This window comes from Oryctolagus cuniculus, chromosome 4 (assembly GCF_964237555.1).
Source record: "Oryctolagus cuniculus chromosome 4, mOryCun1.1, whole genome shotgun sequence".
Classification (NCBI taxonomy): domain Eukaryota; kingdom Metazoa; phylum Chordata; class Mammalia; order Lagomorpha; family Leporidae; genus Oryctolagus; species Oryctolagus cuniculus.
This window is the reverse complement of record NC_091435.1, coordinates 13,595,455-13,617,144: the sequence shown is the minus strand read 5'-3', so window position 1 is coordinate 13,617,144 and position 21,690 is coordinate 13,595,455. Positions and strand designations below refer to the sequence as shown.

General features: G+C 42.7%; 1 protein-coding gene across 18 annotated transcripts in view; it reads right to left on the bottom strand.

Annotated features, from left to right (window-relative positions):
* Positions 1-21,690, bottom strand: part of TIAM1 (TIAM Rac1 associated GEF 1) — a 445,843-nt gene that overhangs the window by 113,932 nt on the left and 310,221 nt on the right. For 17 of the 18 annotated variants that reach the window (XM_051819218.2, XM_051819217.2, XM_070071883.1 and 14 more), the window contains 2 exons: positions 17,625-18,072; positions 12,513-12,685 (listed from right to left, as the gene is read on the bottom strand). In XM_051819218.2, the coding sequence (XP_051675178.1) occupies positions 12,513-12,685; positions 17,625-18,072 (621 nt within the window). Of the gene's footprint in view, positions 1-12,512; positions 12,686-17,624; positions 18,073-20,432; positions 21,317-21,690 lie in introns of those variants that run through there. The other variant, XM_051819228.2, reaches the window with a different exon arrangement.

The following is a 21,690-nucleotide window of genomic DNA, read 5'->3' as shown; positions in this document are numbered from 1 at the left end:
TCTCTCTCTCTCTCTTTCTCTCTCTCTCTCTTTCTCTCTCTCGTCCCTCCCTTTTTTTCTCTCCCTCTCCACACCCCTATCAAATAAAAACAAATAAACTGTGAAAAAAAAAAATATGAGGGCACCTGCCTGGCACAGTGGCATTAAGTCATTGCTTGAGACACCTCATTCTTATCAGAGAGCCTGATTCATGTCCCAGCTACTCTGCTTCTGATCCAGCTTCCTGCTAATGTATACCCTGGGAAGCAGCAGATTATGGCTCAAGTAACTAGGCCCCTGCCACCCACTTAAGGAGACCAGGATGGAGTTCTGGGATCCTGGCTTCAGTCTGGTCCAGCCTTGGCTGTTGCAGGCATTCAGAGAGTGAACCAGTGGACAGAAGATATCTGTCTCTGTCTCTGCCTTTCAAATAAAATGAAAATAATTTTTTAATTAAAAGTTTTATTTATGCTCTTAATTAAGCTGTCAGTTTTAATATTTGTATAGAGAACTTATAAAGTTCTCTTGCTCTACAGGAGAAAATCATGCAACTGTGCACTCCTTCCCACCCTCTGCCCTCACCACAGCCAACCACTCTGGGCCCATTTATTGGAGAAGGGGAGCCACAGACCTCAGGAAGCCAGGTACAAGAGAAGCAATGGCAATATGCACCTTCAGGCAAGCCAGCAGTACCCAACACACATTGCCACCTGGGATCCCAGCTCAAAAAGGCCACTTACCATGTGCTCGTGCTAGGACACCCCCAGTCATTACTTCTGTGCACAGATGACAGCCACGCAGTTTTCTGGTGGCACATACTTAAGTATGGTCAGACAAGAATCACCAAACATTTGATGAAAGCATGAAAGGCAGAAACCAAAGCCCACTTCGAACAGCCCTTGACTCAGCTGTTGAGGAGCAGTTTTTTCTATACTATTTGTTGAACTAAGTACTGAGTGTAGGGTTAATATTATGTGTATAAAGGTAATTGAGGGGCCGTCGCTGGCGCCGTGGCACAGTGAGTTAATCCTCCGCCTGCAGTGCCGGCATCTAGTCCTGGCTGCTCCTCTTCCGATCCAGCTTTCTGCTATGGCCTGAGAGAGCAGTAGAGAATGGCCCAGGTCCTTGGGCCCCTGCATCTGCGTGGGAGACTGGGAAGAAGCAGCTGGCTCCTGGCTTCAGATCAGTGCAGCTCCGGCCATTGCGGCCATCTGGGGAGTGAACCAACGGAAGGAAGACCTCTCTCTCTGTCTCTCCCTCTCACTGTCTGTAACTCTAACTCTCAAATAAATAAATAAAATCTTCAAAAAAAAAAAATCAAAGGCCTCGACTGCCTCCATTTAAAAATAAATAAAGTTAATTGAAAATAGATCTTGGTAAAAAATAAGAATGAGAATAGGAGAGGGAGGAGGAAGAAGGGTGGGAGTAAGGGTAGGAAGGAAGGTGGTATGGGAAGAATCGCTATGTTCTAAAGTTGTATTTACAAAATGCATGAAGTGTGTATACCTTAAATAAAAGGTTTCAGGGTTGGGGGACAATGCACCAGGAGAGAAGAGAAGCAATGCCTGATGCAGAGAAGTGTCCCCCAGACCTACAGTTTCCCAACAGAAGCAAGAGAAATAAATAGAGAAAATAATAGAGAAAAATGGAAAGAAAAGAACTTTTTGAAATAAAAATATAACCAACATTGAAATCTCAATACAAGGCAAACCACCGTGAAGGATGGGAACATCAGTGATAAGGAAATTGTTTTAAATGTTTCACAGGAGAAGAAAGGAAAATAAATCACCAGAAATGACAATGTTATCAGAAAATAAATGAACAAAGAGGATATGATTTCCAAACCAAAATTTCAAATTACTCAAATATTATTCAAGAAAAAGGTAGAAGGGAAACATTTCAAGTATGTACCTTTTTTTTTTTGGTAGGAAGATGCTCCATGTTGTTTTGATGAATATGAAAGAATTTATTAGGAAAAAAATGAGACGTGACCCAGCAATCTACTGAAGGTGGTGGAATTGCTGTACACAGGCCAAGGAGGCAACATAAGAGCGTGAGAAGACAGGGGTCTTGGGCAAGACAGGCTTCCAGGAAGAACACAGTAGTTATTCAATATACTGCAGGCTTACAAAATACCATTACCATGAAGGGAGGGGGGGAGGCAATCATTAACTACTGAAGGCAAACAAAAACACAAACAAAAAATTGTTCAAGAAAATAAAATCATAGTACACTGTTACATTCAGCAGCTAATAATGTTTATATGGTGCTATGGTTCGAATGTGCCCCCAAAAGTTCATGTGTTAGAAACTGAACCCCCAAAGTCAGATGTCAGTGGTATCTGAGGTGGGGCATTTAGGATTAGATGTGGTCACAAGGACGAGACCCTCAAGATGGTGTCACTACCTCCCCACAGGGCACTCTCCACTGCATTATGAGGCAGTAGGAGTTCTGCACTGGATGCCAGTGCCTGGCTCTTGGACTCTGTCTCTACAACCATGAGTTCAACAAACCCCATTCTTTACAAATCTCCCCATCCCTGCTATCCAGTTATGGCCACAGAAAATGAACCCAGACAAGGTTCTAACAGCATTCTGGAATGGGCTACTGATTTCAGCCTAAATTTTCATGTGGCTGCATAGGAAGATGAGGATAGGAGAATTTATCTAAAATATAGCGAAATCTTCATCTGGCATAACAATCAATCGTCAAGGCCTACACTCCACAAAGAAATAGTACATAAGCGTGGTCATGGGAAATGAGAGCAAATCCAAGAACCCCAACAATGAAACCAAAGATCCCCGTGAAAACAGCAGGGTACAGCTGACTCTCAAGAATGAGGCTGGTGGTGGAGGGAGGAGAGAATTTCTATGGAAGGTTGCCTTTTAAGATGAATTTAATTTAAACTATGTGCTCATGATTATATAATACAGATTTATGGTTAAAAAAAAAAAAGGAAGAGGAACACAGCAGTATGTTGCTTGCATGATATGTAATAGTATACAAGTTGTGCACTAAGCTCCAGCTCGGCCACAATTCCACCCCCACTGAGCTTTTAATAAGTTGGGGGGGGGGGGCTTCTACATGCCAGAAAGGCCCATCACGTTGCTGATTTTCAGCATATTCATGAACATCCACACTCTCCCTCAATACCCCCCAAAGACCTAGGCAACTGGGGTCCCTGCCGTGGCTATGCACCCCAGGAGGGCTCCCAGTTTGCAGCGCTTTCCTTCAAACTTTCCTTGCCCCCTTCTGGTGCCTGAAAAGGCAGAGCCCAGGAGGGACTCCCATACTGTGTCTCTCCCCCAGGATCTCTAATCTTGCTTGTCTTCTGTGCTGTCAATCACATGACCCGAACATTTGCACACCAGCCTGGGGCAAATATTTCACTCCTGCCATTCTTGGCCCTTCTCCACAACTAATCCCTGCCAAAGTCAAAGGTAGATATTTCTAAGAGGCTGGCTAGGGGCTGGGCTAAGTCAACACATAAACCAACAAATGGGAGGATGACCTCAAGCTCAGCTTGTCATATCTGTGATAATGTGAAACTAACAGAGAGACAAGGATCCAAGTTAACTTCAACAAATTCATCAGGACAAATACTACACATAACAAACAGCACTTAAAGTAGACAAATTTCAGTTCTGTGATTGGAAAAAAATCACTGAAATGAAACAGGGAATACCTTTCTGGGTAAGAAAAATGCTGGGGTGTGAGGCCACAAGCTCAGTGAGTCAAGTGTGATGTGGCTTCTAATAAATTAAACGGATTGGCACTAGCTTTGCAGAGGAAATGTGAGCAGCAGAAGCTCACTTCAGGCTGAATGGGGCAGACCACCGAAAGGATGGGACGCCAGTCCCCAAGCATACTTAGAAACAACAGGAAAAAAAAAAAAAGAAACAACAGGAAGAAAGGCAGGCATTGGGCTTAGCAACTGAGATGCCACCTGGGGATCCCACAAACTATATCAGAGTGTCAGAGTTCAAGTCAGCTCTGCTCTCAATTCCAGCTTCCTGTAAATGTATACCCTAGGAGGCTCAAGTACTGGGGTTCCTGCCACCTGTGTGGGTGTCCTGGATTGAGTTCCTGAGTCCTAGCTTTGGCCTGGCCCAGATCTGCTGTTGCGGACATTTGAGGAGTGAACCAGCAGACAGAACATCTCTGTCTCTCTCTTTCTCTCTACCCCTGCCTTTCAAATAAAAAAATCTTAAAATTAAAACAGAAAAATTAGTCTATGTTGGTACAAAAAACTTGAAATTTACCCAGAGAAGGAAGTCTTCAAACATTTCATGGAAAATGTATATTACAAAAACCTATAAATTACAACCTTTTTTGCACCAAAGTAAACATACCTTTTATTTCCATGAACTTTTTAAAGCATGCTTTTTTTTTATCTCAATATGATAAACAACCTTCTAAGCCTTAGGACTACCTAACAAAATGGTTGAAAACCAGGGAGCAAGAAAGATGGCCCAACAGGTGGCACAGTTCTAACCCACTGGTGGGAACCATGCAGAGACAACCTTCTCCTGAGACTGAGTTTGCTCCACTCAAGTTCAAGATACTAAATAACCCCTGAAGTTTGTTCTACCAAATCTACCTGATGTCTCCTTGAAAAGGTAACCTCCGGATTGTTCCCCAACCTGGTTGACCATGTCCAGGGCACGTGCTAATGGCCTTCAAGTCTGATGCCTAAGGCCACACAAACATAACCCTAAAGATCTCCAGAGTCTGAGAGATTGAACCTTTAGATTCCTCATGTTGAAGCTACACTCCACTTCCATAAAGACATTACTTAAGAGGAACACAGAAAATGAGCTCTTTCCCACAAAAATAGTAACTATGACTAACATCTGTCGAGCATTCACTATCTATCAGACACTAATGACATTATTACATCTACTCTGCAACTCCACACAATGCTATAGATACTTTTCCTTTAATGAGACACTTTTATTATGTACATATACCCTCACACAAGTGCACAAGTGACTTTCTAAGCCACAGGAAAACTTTCTATGTGAGCAGAGGCAATCTTCTTTTGGAGATAATATAATACTGTCTACATTCCTTTGGATATATAACTTTGGGCTTTTCCATCCAATCGGGCATTTTTCTTTCTTTGCTTGGTAGCTATGTTTCCAAGGCAGTTAATATAGGAGTGAAAAACTAATATTACGATAGGTTATCCTAAAAGCCACCGAGTCTTCTGGAATTGCGACATCCTCAAGTCATGGATGAATGAAAGCTGGACAGGAAATTGTACTCAGTAGGTGGTTGGGCTTCGAGTAAGAGAGATCTCTAATTGAAATACAGCACGTGCAGGACCAAGAGCTGCACTTTGTTGCTCCAACCTTGATGCTCATGTGTACCCCTGCCCTTCCCACACAAAACCCCCTTTTCTACTTCTGCTGAAATCTCTTTTTCTTGGGTGAGTCTCTGGGTATCCAAGGAACTGTATCAAATCAGCAGCAGGCAGGCTCTGGAAACTGTGTGCACTGAATGGAGCCCTGGGGCCGGAATAACCTACAAATTATTTCCATAATCATGCCTGATCCCCCTTGGTTTAACCTCACCCCCTACACACACAGGTTTCTTTCAAATCCAACTCCTCTGGAGTTATGTGGATTACAATAAGTAGAAGGCACAAAATGCCTTCATGGATCCTCAACAGCAGTAATTTCCTCTGAAAAGGTTCATTTTGTGTTCTATCCCACATAAGTAGCATAAAAATTTCACCCTAACAAGAAGACACAGAGGTTTTCATGAATAAGGTCTTATGTTGCCACAAAAGAATTTGATTCAATGTGACCTATGGGGTATTTAGATCCTACTAGCAATTTTATGGCTAAGAAAGGCCTTCCAAAAGAAATTTGCACGAGAAATGCAAGTGAAAAAAAGGGGCCTTTCTGAAATTGATCAGCTAATCACTGAACCTGGGTAGTGAGGCAAGAAAGGTCAAAACCAGGTTACAATTTGGAGATACTCCCAGTGAGTGACTTAATTCTAAAGCTGAGAAAAAGTTGGCCATTTCTTACCATAACCACCAATTCTTTTCTGTGCCCTTCTTCCCTCAACTCCACCAAAGAAACCTTTTATTTAAGTGGTACAAATTTCATAAGTACAACCCTCCCACCCTCAATCTCACCCACCTCCTCCTCCCTCTCCCGTTCCCAGTCCCATTCTCCATTAAGGTTTATTTTCAATTAACTTTATACACAGAAGACCAACTCTATACTAAGTAAAGATTTCAACAATTTGCACACACACAACTGTCTAAGAAAGTTCTACAGTTAATTCTCATAATACAACTCATTAAGGACAGAGGTCCTGCATGGGAGGTAAGTGCACAGTTACTCCTGTTGTTACTTTAACAATTAACACTCTTATGTATGATATCAGTGATCACCCGAGGCTCTGTGTCTTTCTTATCATCAACAATAATTGTAGGGGTCAGCAACGTAAGACAGCAGGTTAAGCCACAGTTTTAAGATGCCAGCATTGCATTATGGGAGCCACTTTGAGACCCAGGTATTCCACTTTCTTTCTTTTTCTTAAGAAAGAAAAAATTTAATTTCTTTGAAATTAAATATCTTTCTTTGAAATTATTTGAAAGACACAGTTACAGAGAGACAGAGGTCTTTCATCTACTGGTTCAATCCCCAAACAGCTGCAACGTCCAAAGCTGGATTGATCTGAAGCCAGGAACCAGGAGCCTCCTCCAGGTCTCCCATGTGGGTACAGGGGCCCAAGGACTTGGGCCATCTTCCACTGCTTTCCCAGGCCATAGCAGAGAGTTGGATCATAAGTGGAGCAGCTGGGACTCAATCGGAAGACTAGCACTCAGGCAGCGGCTTCACCCTTTACACCACAGCACCAGCCCCCAGTTCCTCCACTTTCTATCCAGCTTTCTGCTAATGCACCTAGCTTCAGCCTAGCTCAGGCCTGGCCACTGCAGCTATTTGGAGAGTGAACCAGCAGATGGAAGGCTTCTCTCTGTCTCTCCTCTCTCTCTCCATTACTGCCTTTCAAAGAAATAAATAAATCTTTAATAACAATAATAATTGTAATAGTAATCAGATAGTCTTTATCACCAATAATAAGTATAAAATAGTAATTGGATAGGGTATTGACACAATAAGAGGTTTTAGTAAAAGAAAGACTTGATTTATATCTGACTCTCACACTCAAAGACTTGGAGTCTAATTATTAGCCTAAAAACTTCAGCATCACAAGTGAGGTATATAATCTACCCCAACAGGCCAAAATATGGACATACAACCCAACACAGTACTGTCCTAAGATTAAACAGCACCCACAATTTAAAACACACTTAAGATGACAGCACAGTAAGGGCTCAGTAAAAGATATCAGCTATTGGTAAGATATTACTGTTGTTGCTCTCAGAGTAATTAGGCATTCCCGAAAGTGTAACATACCCAAGTATTAAATAAAAAGTTATGATAGATGGAAAAAAAGAGTTGGAATGCCATATAGAAGGATATTTGCATGACCTTGGAATATGTATACAAAAGGACTTTGAAAAGTTAATGGAAAAGTGGAATTAAAAGGTACTTCTATTTTGGTATAAAAAATGTTTGAAATGCATGCAATGTTTTCAAAATATGCATTTTCCATGAACTGCTTGAAGATACTTCATATTGAATATTTCAAAAAATTTTGCATCACAATACATTTATATTTTAATTCTATTTTCCTATGAACTTTCTAAAGTACCCTCATATCTTAAAAACAGGATATACAGAGCACTGCCTCCTAAGGAGGACTTGAGAAATTAGACTACATTAAAAGTTCGACTGCAACAAAGGTCACCTTTAAGAGAGCGAAAAAGCAAGACATAGACTGTAAAAAAAAATCTTCAATGAATATAATAAAATGAGAGATAATCTACAAAATACATAAAAACTACTAGAAGTCATTAAGGGAGAATGCCCAACAGAAAATGAGCAGGAGAAAGAAATGAGCACTTCACTGAAGTGGATGACATTAGAACAGCCATTAAACACGTGAAAATGTGCTCAACTTCACACTAATAAGTTAAGAGGGGGAAAAAAACCAACAGGAACAAGCATTATCAAGGACAAGGAACAAGTGAAATCCTCTGAGACTGCTAATGGAAGTGTAAATTATTTTAATCATTTTGGAAACTGCTTGGAAGTATCTAGTAAAGTTGAACTTGAACCTATCCCACAACGCAGCAATGCCATTCCTAAGTATATGTCCAACAGAAACGCAGAAAAAAGTATCCTGAGAATAGGTGCAAGTGTTCTCGTAGCAACACTGCCCATGGTCCCCCAAACCTGGGAGCAACCAAACGTACCTACAGAAAGGTCGCCATATGTCCCAGCTGGCTTGGGGCTGTTACAATCATACTTGTCATCCTGACGTAACTGTTCTAAAAGTCTACAGTATCCTTGTGAATGCATCAGTGTCCACTGAGAAGTAAAAACCTTCAAAACACATTCCTCTGTAAAAGCAGTAAGAACATGCCAAAATGGTCAAAATCAACTTTTTAGCATTATGAAAATTAAATCTTGCAGCAATTTGGGGATTATTTAGTAAAGTCAAATGGCTGAATCAGTTAAGAACAGAAAGTTTCATAACATTTTAACTTCCCTTATTCACCTCTCCATCTCTCCATTTCCATACCCATATAAAAACCAGCCACCTACCAACTACTGGAGGGGACAGAATAGGTTTGGAGCACCTCTAAAACACCATTCTCCGAGAACTGTCATTATCTACTCAGTCTGTCTACCAGACCCTTAGAAGCCCATTTCACAGGCTGGTCACGGCTATTTAACCTGACCCAGACCTCACTCATGAAAATGGTCTTTACTCTTCCTGTGCTATGTATGAGAAACAATCAGCAACAACTGTTAAATATCACAGCTACCTAGGCCAGTGATGCAAGTAGACCAAATAAGAATGACCAAGAAACTTGGGAAGAAAATCTGGGGGATACAATTTCCACTGGGAGCTGTAAAAAACTCTTTGACATATTCCTGGGAATCTGGAAATCCACACACATCAAGACATGGCCAAAAGGCCCCAAGAAGGCACTAAGCTCACCCTCTGATTGACCATAAGGCTCTGTGAAAGCTGAGGGGAAACTTAAAGTAGAGTTGAAATGCCTGAGCATTGAGAATGTGCTTTACCATAAACACTTCTGTTCTTGAGAAAGACTGGGAGACTTAACTGCTTCTAGATGTTTAAAGAATTCTCTGTCAAATCATTAGTTGATCTAAGAAACTAGAAACAGAGACATCAGTGGCCACACATGACAAACCATAAATATTTTACAAAGTTCAGGAAATACACCAAACAAAGAAGCACTACCAGGAAGAATATTCAACAACAATAATAAACCCTGGATGATTCCCTTTCTAGAGTTGGCATATGTCATTCAGTGTTCAACCAAAAATATGAGCCATACAAAGAAACAATAGCATCTGGTCCATACAGAGGAGAGGAAGCTATCGATAAAACTCTGAGGAAGCCTGGATGCTAAGTATGCTAGACAAGGATTTAATTAACTACCTTCAATATATTCAAAGAACTCATATCTAAAAAAAGGTATAAGAATGATATATCACCAAATAGAGAGCATCAACAAAGAAAAAGAATTTTTGTTTAAAAAAGAAAGAACTCGAGTTGAAATGTAGGATAACCAGAAGGGCTCAACAGCAGAACTGAGCTGTCTGAAAAAAGAATCAATGAACCTGAAGTAGAACCATTAAGATTATCCAGTCTGAGCCTGGGGTGGCTATGCTCCTTCCATCATAGATCTGATCCCCAGTATAACTGTGTACTGTCTTTTGTCACACCAGTCAAACCAATAATACCATTTCCAGAAAATCTGACAGTCTGCCATGCCAAGAAGATAAAAATACATATTTCACAGTTGTATACAATACAATATTTAGTTTAAAAAAAAAGATTACCCAGTCTAAGAAACACAACAACAAAGGGAGCAGGGAATAAACAGAGTCTCAGAAACCCGTGGGACACCATCCAACACACTACTGTAATCCTAATAGGAGTCACAGAACAAAGATAGAAACGTATAGGAAGACTGAAGAAATATCTGAAAATTTTCCAACTATAATTTAAACTCACACACTCTCTCTCTTTCTCTCTCTCTCTCTCTCACACACACACACACACACACACCCATTCACAAGGAAAGTAAACTCAATGGGACTGGTACCTAGACATATAACAAACTATTTAAAGACAAAGAAGAATTCTTCAAAGCAGCAGGGAAGAAGCAACTTCTCATATACAAGGAAACTTTAACAGATTTAACAGCTGGTTTTTCATTAAAACTATGGAGAGCAGAAGACAGTGAGGTAACATTTTCAAAGCACTGAAATAAAGTTGTTGATAAAAATTTTATATCCAGCAAAACTACTTCAAAAATGAAGTAGAGTAGCAATGACTTAGCCTAGTGGTCAAGACACAAGGTAAGATGCCTATGTCCCATATCAGAGTACCTGGGTTCCATTCTTGGCTTCAGTTCCGGATTTCAGCTTCCTTAGCTCACATAACTGGGTTCCTGTTATTGAAGACGTAGATTGAGTTCCTGACTCCCAGTCTTGGCCCTTGTTATTACATGCCTCTGGGGGTGAACCAGTGGGAATTCTTTCTCTCTCACATAAATGTTTTTTTTTTTTTTTAATTTAAGGAAGGAGAAATTAAATTATTCCTAGATAAACAGTGGTATACTGACTTGAGTGTAAGACATACACTCTGTTCAAGTTATATGAATTTGTTGGTGGGAGACAGCATGCAGGCTATCTACAATGTTTATTCCTTGCAATGAGTAGTAACTACCCATTTACTTTGATATTTCACTGAGCAGCACATCTGTGTTTTCTGAACTCTGTTTTCCATGTGTTTCACATCATAGATTTGGGGGAAAAAAAAACACAGACTTACCGCCTTTATACAAATAAAATGACCTCTTTATATTCCTTACTTTAATTGCCCAAATAAAAGTAACTTTAGGAGCTACAACCAAAAACAGTGAAATAGAGTATTTTTTTTTCATCATATCTTTGTTCTAGCTCTCTTGCATGGTCTAACCCTACTGTCATTTCATTTATCCCTGTTCTTGCTTTAATATTCACCATTTGGCCTTGCCACATTATAAAGATATGTTCTTCTGTCTTTCCTATTACATGTGAACACTTGAAAGGCAGGAACCATGTCAAAATCTCCTTGATATTCTTTTTTTTAAAAAAAGAAAAAGATGGGGCTGGTGCTGTGGCACAGTGTGTTAAAGCCCTGGCCTGAAGCGCAGGCATCCCATATGGGCAACGGTTCTAGTCCTGGCTGCTCCTCTTCCCATCCAGCTCTCTGTTATGGCCTAGGATAGCAATAGAAAATGGTCCAAGTGCTTGGGCCTCTGCGCCCAGGTGGAAGACCCGGAAGAGGCTCCTGGCTCCTGACTTCGGATTGGTGCAGCTCCGGCCATTGCGGCCATCTGGGGAGTGAACCAGCGGATAGAAGACCTCTCTTTCTGTCTCTACCTCTCTCTATAACTCTGTCTTTCAAATAAATAAAATAAATCTTTAAAAAAAAAAAAAGAAATAAATATATTTATTTATTGGGAAGGCAGAGTGATACAGAGATATCTTTCATCCACTGTGTCACTCCCCAAATGGCAGCAACAGCCCAAGCTGTGTCAGGCTGAAGCCAGGTGCAGGGCTGGAACTAGCACTCCAATATGGGACACTGGCATCAGAGGGAGCAGCTTAACCCACAGATTCTTAATGCTGGCACCTTCCTGGTATTCTCAGAGCACTGAGGAAGCAGGGAATACAGGCTGAGGGAATTAATTCCTTTAAAGGTATAAATGAAGAAAGCCTTCCTAAATACCACAGAAAATGCTTGCACAGTGTATTACAAATGACCAAGCTCAAATTTCTGCAAGGAAATGTTAATCCTGAAACAATTAGCAGGGCAGTGTGTTTGAATTGTTTCTTTTCTTTTCTTTTGTAATTAACAGCCAAACATCAAAAAACATCAGATAGAAGGTTTGATAAGATGAGGAAGAGAAACTGTTCAGGCATAGTCAGTCATTTCTGGAATGTCATCATTTTACTTTATGATTAATATTAGAAGAAAAGGTATTATTTTAAAATTTTTGACAGCTCAAATCATGTCTAAATTAAGGAATTCATGATCTTTCTAAAGTGCTACACAAATAATACTGAAGTTATGCCAAAAAAAAAAAAAGAAGAAGAAGAAGAAGAAGAATCCTTTATGCATTAACCATGGCAATCAGAGCTAGTTTCTTAAATATAACCAATTCAAACTTTACTTTGAGACTGGGTGAGGTCTCTCATCACTGAAATTCAGTACAGATGCTTATTTTGCCATTCATTACCATATTAGTTTCTATAATGAGCAACAACAGATAATCCATCACGGACAGAAAAAGAAAGAAGGGTACACAGGCAACAGGAGAGGTTTGAGACGCCCTGCAAAGGAAGTGGCCAACCAACCTGGAACAGGAAGGCATCACCCAAGGAGTTGCTGAGGCAGAAGACAAAGTCCTTCTTGGGGTGCTCAGGCACAGCCTGCACAATGCTGTTCTCCACCCACACGGCATGCTTGGGGATGCTGTTGTGGTCTATTCCAGATCTGCCGTCACTCTCGTAGAAAAAGAGCGTGCACCCTGAGGAAACAAGGGGTCTGCGTGAGTGCTGGGTGCTTTAGCATGGAAACCCATACCTATGCCATGTCAGCAGGAAGGGCCTGGAAATTAAAGCTGTGGAATCCAGGAAGTAAAGTCACGGATTCTTTGCCTGTAGTCCAGTTTTAGATGGGCCTAGAGAAGAGCAAAGATTCTAAATCAGCATGGGACTGCTTTACATTTGCTTTCAAGTGCTTTAAGCCTCTAGTTTCTGCATGAGAATGTTTTAATTTTCCTCACAGGCATAGAGGGATCTGTGGATCTTCTGTCTAGTGGTGACTGCAAACATGGTTCTACAAGCCAGATGTATATCCAGCACAACGAGAGGACTGCAGTCATCACTATTCCCATTGGAGTCAACTCCCAAATGTCTCACATGATGTGTAACCAGAAAACTGTAGAGAATGTATGAATGTGAGGGTCACACTCATGGAGAAAACAATAGATAATACTAGCTTTAGGAGCTTTCAAGATAAGGAATCAATGATAACCTTTTGATTTCAGATCTTATCTATAAAATCTTCTTTAAAGTAAATCATGTCCTTGGAAGCTGCAGTTCTGGTCCATAATGAATTACACTATGAAATCAGTGAGAGAGTGGTAACAGAGATATTTCATAGGTTTGTGGCAAGGTAGCTTGAATAGATACCATCCATCATTGCCTAAACTTGGGGCTCCCTTTAATAGCAATTACCAGCTGAAGGTTTCCTCTCAACTAATTAAAACCAATTTCTGGAGAAGCCTTAGTACAACTTTATGACTCTTGCTCAACTTCAACATAAGCTACTTAGTCAGTTTTCAGCATCTTCCTTACCACAAGCAAGTGCCAAGTTTTAGGAAAACTGCAATGCCCTTGAAAGTACAATCTATTCAGCTACAATGTGAGCCTGTAAAGCAAATTTGCTCATCTGTAATTAGTAATGTACAATGATGTAGCTCAATGGAAAAGTCACATTGGTTCAGAGGCAATTTTTCCTAGCCCATAATATTTCACATTACCATGTAACAGCTATTGCATGCAACATTCCTAAGCGCAGTTGAATGGTACGCATTACCCATGCATTTCACATTTCTCCCTTGGCACAGTTTGACCAAGGGCTCCACTTCAAAGTCCTTACTGCACGGTGTCCTTATGCTTTCTGACTGCATACTCGTCCTTTTCTTCATAATTCAGGTCTCTCAGTTATCCTTTCTATTCTCAATTACATTAGCTTCTTTTCTAAAAATCTTATGCTCATGTATTTTTTTTTTTTTTTTTTTGACAGGCAGAGTGGACAGTGTGAGAGAGAGACAGAGAGAAAGGTCTTCCTTTGCCGTTGGTTCACCCTCCAATGGCTGCCGCGGCCGGCGCGCTGCAGCCAGTGCACCACGCTGATCCGATGGCAGGAGCCAGGTACTTCTCCTGGTCTCCCATGGGGTGCAGGGCCCAAGCACTTGGGCCATCCTCCACTGCCTTCCCTGGCCACAGCAGAGAGCTGGCCTGGAAGAGGGGCAACTGGGACAGAATCCGGTGCCCCGACTGGGACTAGAACCCGGTGTGCCGGTGCCACTAGGCGGAGGATTAGCCTAGTGAGCCGCGGCACCGGCCTGCTCGTGTATTTTTAAAGATGATTTCTTGGGGTTCACATTGTGGTGCAGTGGGTTAAACCACCGCCTGCAACACCAGCATCCATATGAGTGCTGGTTCTAGTCCTGGCTGCTTCACTTCCAATCTACCTCCCTGTTAACCCAATCGGGAAAGCAGCAGAAGATAGCCCAAGGCTTAGATGCCTGTCATCCAAGTGAAAGACCCAGATGGAGTTCCAGGCCAGGCTCCTGGCTTTTGGCTTCAGCCATTGCAGCCATCTGGGGAGTGAACCAGAGCATGAAAGATCTCTTTCTCTATCTCTCCTTCTCTCCCTGTAACTTTGCCTTTCAAATAGATAAATCTTTAAAAATAGTTTCACATTGCTTCTGGCTTAAAAATGTTAATAGAATTTAGTGTTACTGACTTTAAGTTTGGGTTTAAGACTTGCATACAAATAATTTATATACATATTAAGTAGTCTTCCCCAATGCTTTTTCCCATAATCTTTATGATTTTCAAGATCTCCAGGGTTTTCAGTAATACTTTCAGCAGGTTTGTGGCAAGGGTTTTCAGTAACCAAGCCGCACAATCATCTGTACTTCCTAGTCTCATGCGTTCCAGTAGCTAAAGATGAGAGACACAAACAAAAATGCCCAAGGGAGATTATTTTCCTCCACATCAGAGGTTCTCATGGGAAGGCAAACTGATGCTGATTGGAGACACTACTGGGTACTACAACTTGTAAGGGAGAAGTGTGCTACTGGAATTGAATGGGCAAAGGTCAGGGAACCAATGCCCAGGATAGTAAAGAATTATCTGCAAAATGTCAATACTGCCACTGGTGAGAAATATTGCTCAAAAAAAAAAATTTTTCAACAATGATCAGTAGATTTTTACCATTATTACTATGAGTGAGAATAGAGAAACAAGTCTGGATAATGGATTAGGAGACATCCCCAAGTCTTGGTATATGTACATACTGAAAAATGTCAAGTCTTCCCAAATAGGTTTTCATAATTTTTTAATTTTGGTTTAGAATCATTCTCAACAGTAGGCAATTGAGATCAGCTTTTACTCAATTACCAATCTGTTCCAATTTTAAGATTCATGAGAAGTCCAGAGACCACACACTCCCTGGTAAAAACTGTTGACTTTAATTTCCATTGGAACATGGTCTGTTTGTTCTCTAGCTGTCCGTGGAGATGCTCCAGAGACTAATTCTAGACAAAATCTTTTTTTAAATTAATCATTTTGCTTAATATGAAATAGTCTCTGAGGGTAAATTTCTATGCCACAGTTTCCAGGTGCTTTGCTTTTTATTTCTCAATACACAAGGGCTGCTAAGAAAAAGCCAGCAGCAAGCTTTGCTTTTTGAGTGGCACTGACAAAGCTCAAGATGTCAGTGAATAATGGGATACCCATCAGGACTCAGAACCGAAGGGTTCAGTGGCTCTGTGTTCTGGGCCTAGATCTTGACAGATTGTGTCACCCAGATCTGGGTCACCAAGAAAGTGAAGGCTCCCTCCCCTAATGGGTTCGTAGGCTGTGTGCTCCCACACACCTGCACCCTGGCTTCCTGTGTCATTATTCTCTAAGGGAAAGGCAGAAATAAAGCAACCCCTTCCGCTATGTCCCAAGTCAGAAAGTTGCCTACTTATTTTTATTCTATGCCATTAACACTGCTTTTCTCAAATTCTGAGCAAGAATCACCTGGACGGCTTGTTTAAACCATGAATTCAGAGCCCGTGACAGTGGGACCGTGTGCTCCCAAACTCCTATATTGAAGTCCCAACCTCTACGACCTAAGAATGTGGTTCCATTCCTAAGAATGACACAGGCTCTAACCCAGTATGATGATGGTGCCCTTAAGTGACGAGGGATCTGGACTTGGGTAGATCAGGTGGTAGATCATGTGAAGATACCAGGGGAATACATCATCTCCAGGTCAAGGAGAGAGGACCCAGAGGAAACCAACCCCACTGACACCGTGATCTTCAATCTGCAGCCTCCAGGACTGGGACGTAAATGTTTCTGTTGTTTACACCAGTCTGTGGTGTTTGGCTATGGCAGCCCTGGCAAACAGATGCAAATTCCAAACTTCTGATTCAACAGGTATGGGGTACAACCCAATAGTACCTCAGGTGTCTGTGATGCAAGTAGTCTTTGGATCAGGCTGTTGAAAAGAACTGAGCACTAATAAAATGAATGATAAAACAGGCTGCTGAAGGAACAGAGGGACAGTGCCCTATGCTGTGCACATCAAGGAGGGGGACTGGCAGGTAGAAAAGGAAGAGCCCTTTCCCTCATCTCACCCACCCATACCACGGCAGAGCAGCTGGCATGATCCTGGTCCCTCAGACACGGCCCTGGAGTGCCTCCCCCAGAGGAAGCCACGGCAGGCCACACATAAGAAAGTACAGCATCAGTTCCCTAAGGTGCTCCCATGAGATGGATATCTGTGTGTCACAGGCAGGACCACCACACCAAGCCATCAAAAGACAATGTTCCAGGAAGAGTACAGCGAACAGAAGGATGGAGCTGAGGTCCCTGGGTAACTTCATAGGAAAGAGCTACCAGACAAGCCTCAGATGGTCCACTCCTGACAGGTGGCAGGGAAGTAAGAATCTGTGTGTGTTCTGGCACTGTCATTGCAGGTCTCTGTGACATGCAGCAAAACCTATGTCCTAACCATGGTAGCAACAGCTGGCACCTGTAGGAATACACACACACACCCTGCCCGCTGCCTCCAACTTTGTCTGTGGGTCAGCAGGCACATCCTTGCTCAGGGAACATGTTCCCCACCTTGCTCCGTGTATGCAGTGAATGTTCCCACGCCAACCACAGTAGACAAAATCAGGATAAAATGGTGCAGTGTATGCACTAAGCTGGCAAGCCCAGGCTGTTTCCTCCTGAGCCCTTCTACATCTTATTAACCTCCCTTGCCACAGGCTAACCCTGTTTCAAATCTAGCTGGTGATTAAAAACTCTTAAGTATGTCTGAGAAGCTTTTTTTTAAACACAGAGCTCACAAAAATGTTATAATTATTACAATGTCTATGCTACATACACATAATTCACAAATGCACCCAAAATAACAACAAATACCAACATGCAAAAATGTTATTCAAATAAAAGTACAGGGATATATACATTATCGTAGGTATCACACATACCCATATTCTCTAACAGTTTGATTATAAAATAGTAACTGACTTTCATAAACATGATGGTTTAGACATCAGATTAAACCTTTAAAAAAACAGCAATTAATAACTGCAGATGACAACAAAAAGCAAACCCGGCATGTGCATCCTCAGAGTGGGGTGCACGCACAGGCGGGCTGGGCCCCCTCACCTTTAAGTGACACCCAGTAGTGCTTCCACTTCCGGCGGGTGGCCGACTCCACCTTCTTATTCTTCTTGTGCACCAGGAAGTTCTTGACGGCCAGTGCCCCAGCCTTGCGCACCGTGCCCTGTGCGGCAGTCAGCAGGATGTCCGATTGGCCCGGAGAGCTCAGGGTACCACTGCTCTGCTCGTCGCTGTGTGCTGAGCCCGCCTCCTCCAGGCTCTCACTGTTGGCCGTGCTCATCTCCAGCTCCCGCCGAAAGTTCTCGTACACCCCCTGGCGAGCTGCATCCCCAGTGGAGCTGCTGCCGCTGTCACTGCCCACAAAGGCCCGGCCAGTGGGAGGCGAGTAGCTGGAGTTGGTGGCATTGGAGCGCCTGGACAGGAGGTCCGTGTCGGTGGTGGCCCCTTCAATCCCACTGTCTGCAAACTCACTGCCCTCACCTGTGTTAACATCCTTGGGAGCAAAAGGGAGAGAGAAGACACCATCACACAGAGAAGGAAGCCAGAGCTACCTGCTGTCCAGCAGGAGACCCCCAAGGCATGACAGCCCCCTGGGGCTCCTAGACCAACTCCTCCACCCCAGCTGGCAGGCAGACCACCCCCATCCCAGGAGCCTTCACTGCCCATGAGGAAAAACGATTTGGAATGTCCAAGAAGTATAAAAGAAACAAGGACCACTTCAGAGACCTTACCATTTACCTGACTTAGATAATTAACTAACTGGCAAATCATTTATGGAGATGCAACCACAGCCATGCTGACAGCTCCACGGCAGCACCCTCATCAGCTTGCCTTGCACTGTGAGAAATTCTGCATGCATAGTACTCAACTGCTCTGCAGGGCTGGGGTTAAAATGAGTAACAAGCTCTGTACAGAGGATGCCCTTTTATAAATAAATAAATAAATAGCCTGCTCAGGAGTCTATTTTACGATGGCATGACTAAAGAGATCGCTATTGCACTGCCTCACCCACTCACCCAGCATGGCCCCATATTCCCGGAGCAGGCAAGAGTCCTCAAACCCTGATCAGCTTCGTTTCTTGAAAACAAGCAGCCTCTCACTCCGCATTGTGCTAAAGAAGTCTGTGGGGCCCATGGCTCCGACGTGGGCTCTCCAATTACCTTGCCCTTTCAAAGCCAGGATGCTAGGAGCCCGAAGCAAGCGACTCACTGCCCCTGGGCTGAGTGACAGCTTAGGGCAACTGCCAAGATGCTGGGGGTATCAATTCCCAGGTTCAAAACATTTGGAGCCTCCAAAGCTGCCCCTGCTCTGGAGTTGAACATTTCCGGAACAGACAGGTCTGTTCTTAAATCAGAATCTTAATTGCTCTAAAGTGCTACAGGCATTTCCATAAACAATCATTAAATAATGGTAGTAATCAAGGGAGGATAATGACGGCAGTATTGGACAGGACAGCTCAACAGCCTTATGGATAAGAAAGGAGACTGGTTTTTATCAGAGGATGAGAGCAGGAACATGAGTCTGACATTAAAAGACGACAAAGAAATATACAGCTGGGGGGTGACTTTTTGAGCCCTTATTCTCATAAATAGCTAATTGTGGTTCAAACATCTAGAAACTAACTGGATTTGCCATAAACATGAAAGCTTTGGGCTCCAATCTTTGCTGAGAAGCAATGGTGCAAGAGGAACCAAGCCACAAACATACTGTGCTGTCGCACAGCCCAGACAGGCTCTGTGCCCGTGCCTCCAAGAGTCTCACTTAGTTCAAACCAACTTAGAACTGCTCAAAGTTCACCTCCATCATACGTAAACACTAAGTGAGCAACTAAAAAGGGGCACAAAGCCAGACATGAAGCAAGGCAGGGAGAAGTGACAGGATGGTAGCAGGAGGCAACTGAGCAAGCATCTAAGGGTCAAATCCATCTCAAATGGAGTTTAGACTCCAGAGAGTTAGGGTGACTTATGGGAGACAAAGAAACCAAGGATGCAGGTTCAGTACAGCCCCCGTATGTCGCTTTGCTATTACTCTTCTGCCAACTTCCAGCCATGAAGGACCTAGATTCAGTCATTAAAAATCCTCTCCAGAACCAGGAAAACACTGTTCTCAACTGACATTTCTCCTATGCTTCCCAGTGCACTTAAGAGAAAATTTGAAAATCACTGGTTATTCAGGATAACCATGAGTCATGGGAGATGAGAAGTCAGATCAATTTTAACTTGTCTGAGTCCTCCTCTGGAGGAGGTGAGGTAGGTGTGAAGCAATCAGCTTTAAGGACCCTCCCCTATCAGAGGTACGATGCATCTCTCTAAGGTCGGGAAAGGTAAGCTACAGCGTTAATATCCCTGGTCCATGAGAGAGACTCCATGCCAGGCATCTTGAAACTCCCAGAGTTCCAGAACAAGAGCTCCCATAAAGTCCTCTCTGTGGTCAACACATGAAGATGCTAGAGCTCAGGAATACACAAGCTGGCTGGTGGCAGACAATGAATTGGAGACCTTTTCCACTCTTTTACGGTGGTCTTGAGGCTCAGCTATAGACACCACCTGATGAGACTCCACCTAAGTTTTTAACTCTACAGCTTGCCCCTTAGTTCACCCACAGTGCCTTGTGGTTTGCACAGCAAAAATTGAATGATTGCTCATTTATTTGCCTCGGCTTGCCCAGTAAACAGCTAACACCTGAATGTGGAGGGAATGACAAGGAAGAGATATGCAAAGAGGATGCAAGAAAAAGGCAGAGACCCAACACACCTACCCTCAGGAGTACCTCTCTTCGTAATTTACTTCCCCTCTCACAGAATGCCTTCTTTTTCTATTTAAACTAAGAATTAAGGCCTCTGTGGACACTCACCTCCGGGTCAGACCTGAACATCTGCTCATGCCAGCTGATGCTGTCACCCTGTGACAGCCTGGGCTGTGTGTGTTCAACCCTGGGATGGTCACGTAACAGCACAAAGAAGTGATGACTCCAGGAAGGAGGCCTGCCGGGGCCAGCTGAGCTTGCATACTCAGTGTGTGCACACACTGCTCAGTGTAATGACTGGGGAATGCTCCTTGATTGTGATCCAAGATGACTCCACCTTGTCTCCAAAAGCGGTTAATCAGGCTGAGAGGCACAGACCCAACCCACTGGGAATCATGCTGGCTGCCCAGCTCCAACTCCTAATCACTCATGAAGCTTGAGATGTCCCAAATACCCAGAAGCCCACCCTACAGCACCATGGGCAATGGGGATGGCCCAGTGGGAGGAACTCTTCTCCCTTTCCCTCTTTGTGATGCACTTTTTCATGGTCAGCTCTGGGAAGGGCTCCTCCTCCTGCCTACTTCAGTCTCAAGAACACTCCACACCTGAGAAACCTGATTCTCCCCCAAACCAGAAGCACCTGTGAACCCTGCTCTTCCCAGAATCCAGGAATCAGGATAATGTATATGAGTGAAATTGACATCTTAAGATTTGATTATTGTTTATAGCATTTGTCTATATTCCTGCAGGATAGTGGTCTTTCTATTTTCTACTTCTGAATTAGTTATTTAGTGGAGGATTAAGTTTATGATTATAAAGTAAAAGTATGTTATCACAAAAATTAAAAGAAAAAAGGAAGGAGGGAAGCATTATTATGTGCTTGAAACTATATGAGAGATACAGGAAATCAGTTCTCTCTAAGTGAAAAAGCAAACAAAAAAAGGAAACAGGACTGACACAGGAAATGCTCCCACAGGAGCCTCAAGCAGCCTTTGGAGGAAATGCAATGCATGTTCCTCCTTATCAATTAAACAAGTTAGCATCTAAGTTGTCATAGGATGTTGAGCCAAACTGAAATTGTGATAAAAAAAAAAAAGTCAAATGAATTTAAGAGAAATGGTAAGACCATAGGTAGGCAAGAGAAATAATTCCCAACATGGTTCATGATCCTACACAGAGTTCCAGAAAACAGCTCAAAGTCAACTCTCCAGAGACCTACAGTTATTAACAACATTCATGGGATGAGGAGGCGTTCAAATCATTTTTGTTATTCTGTTTACTTTAAAATTTTTATTTATCTATTTGAGAGAAAGCAGAACAGATAGCTTCCCTCTGCTACTTCATTCTCCAAATGCCAGGGCTGGGC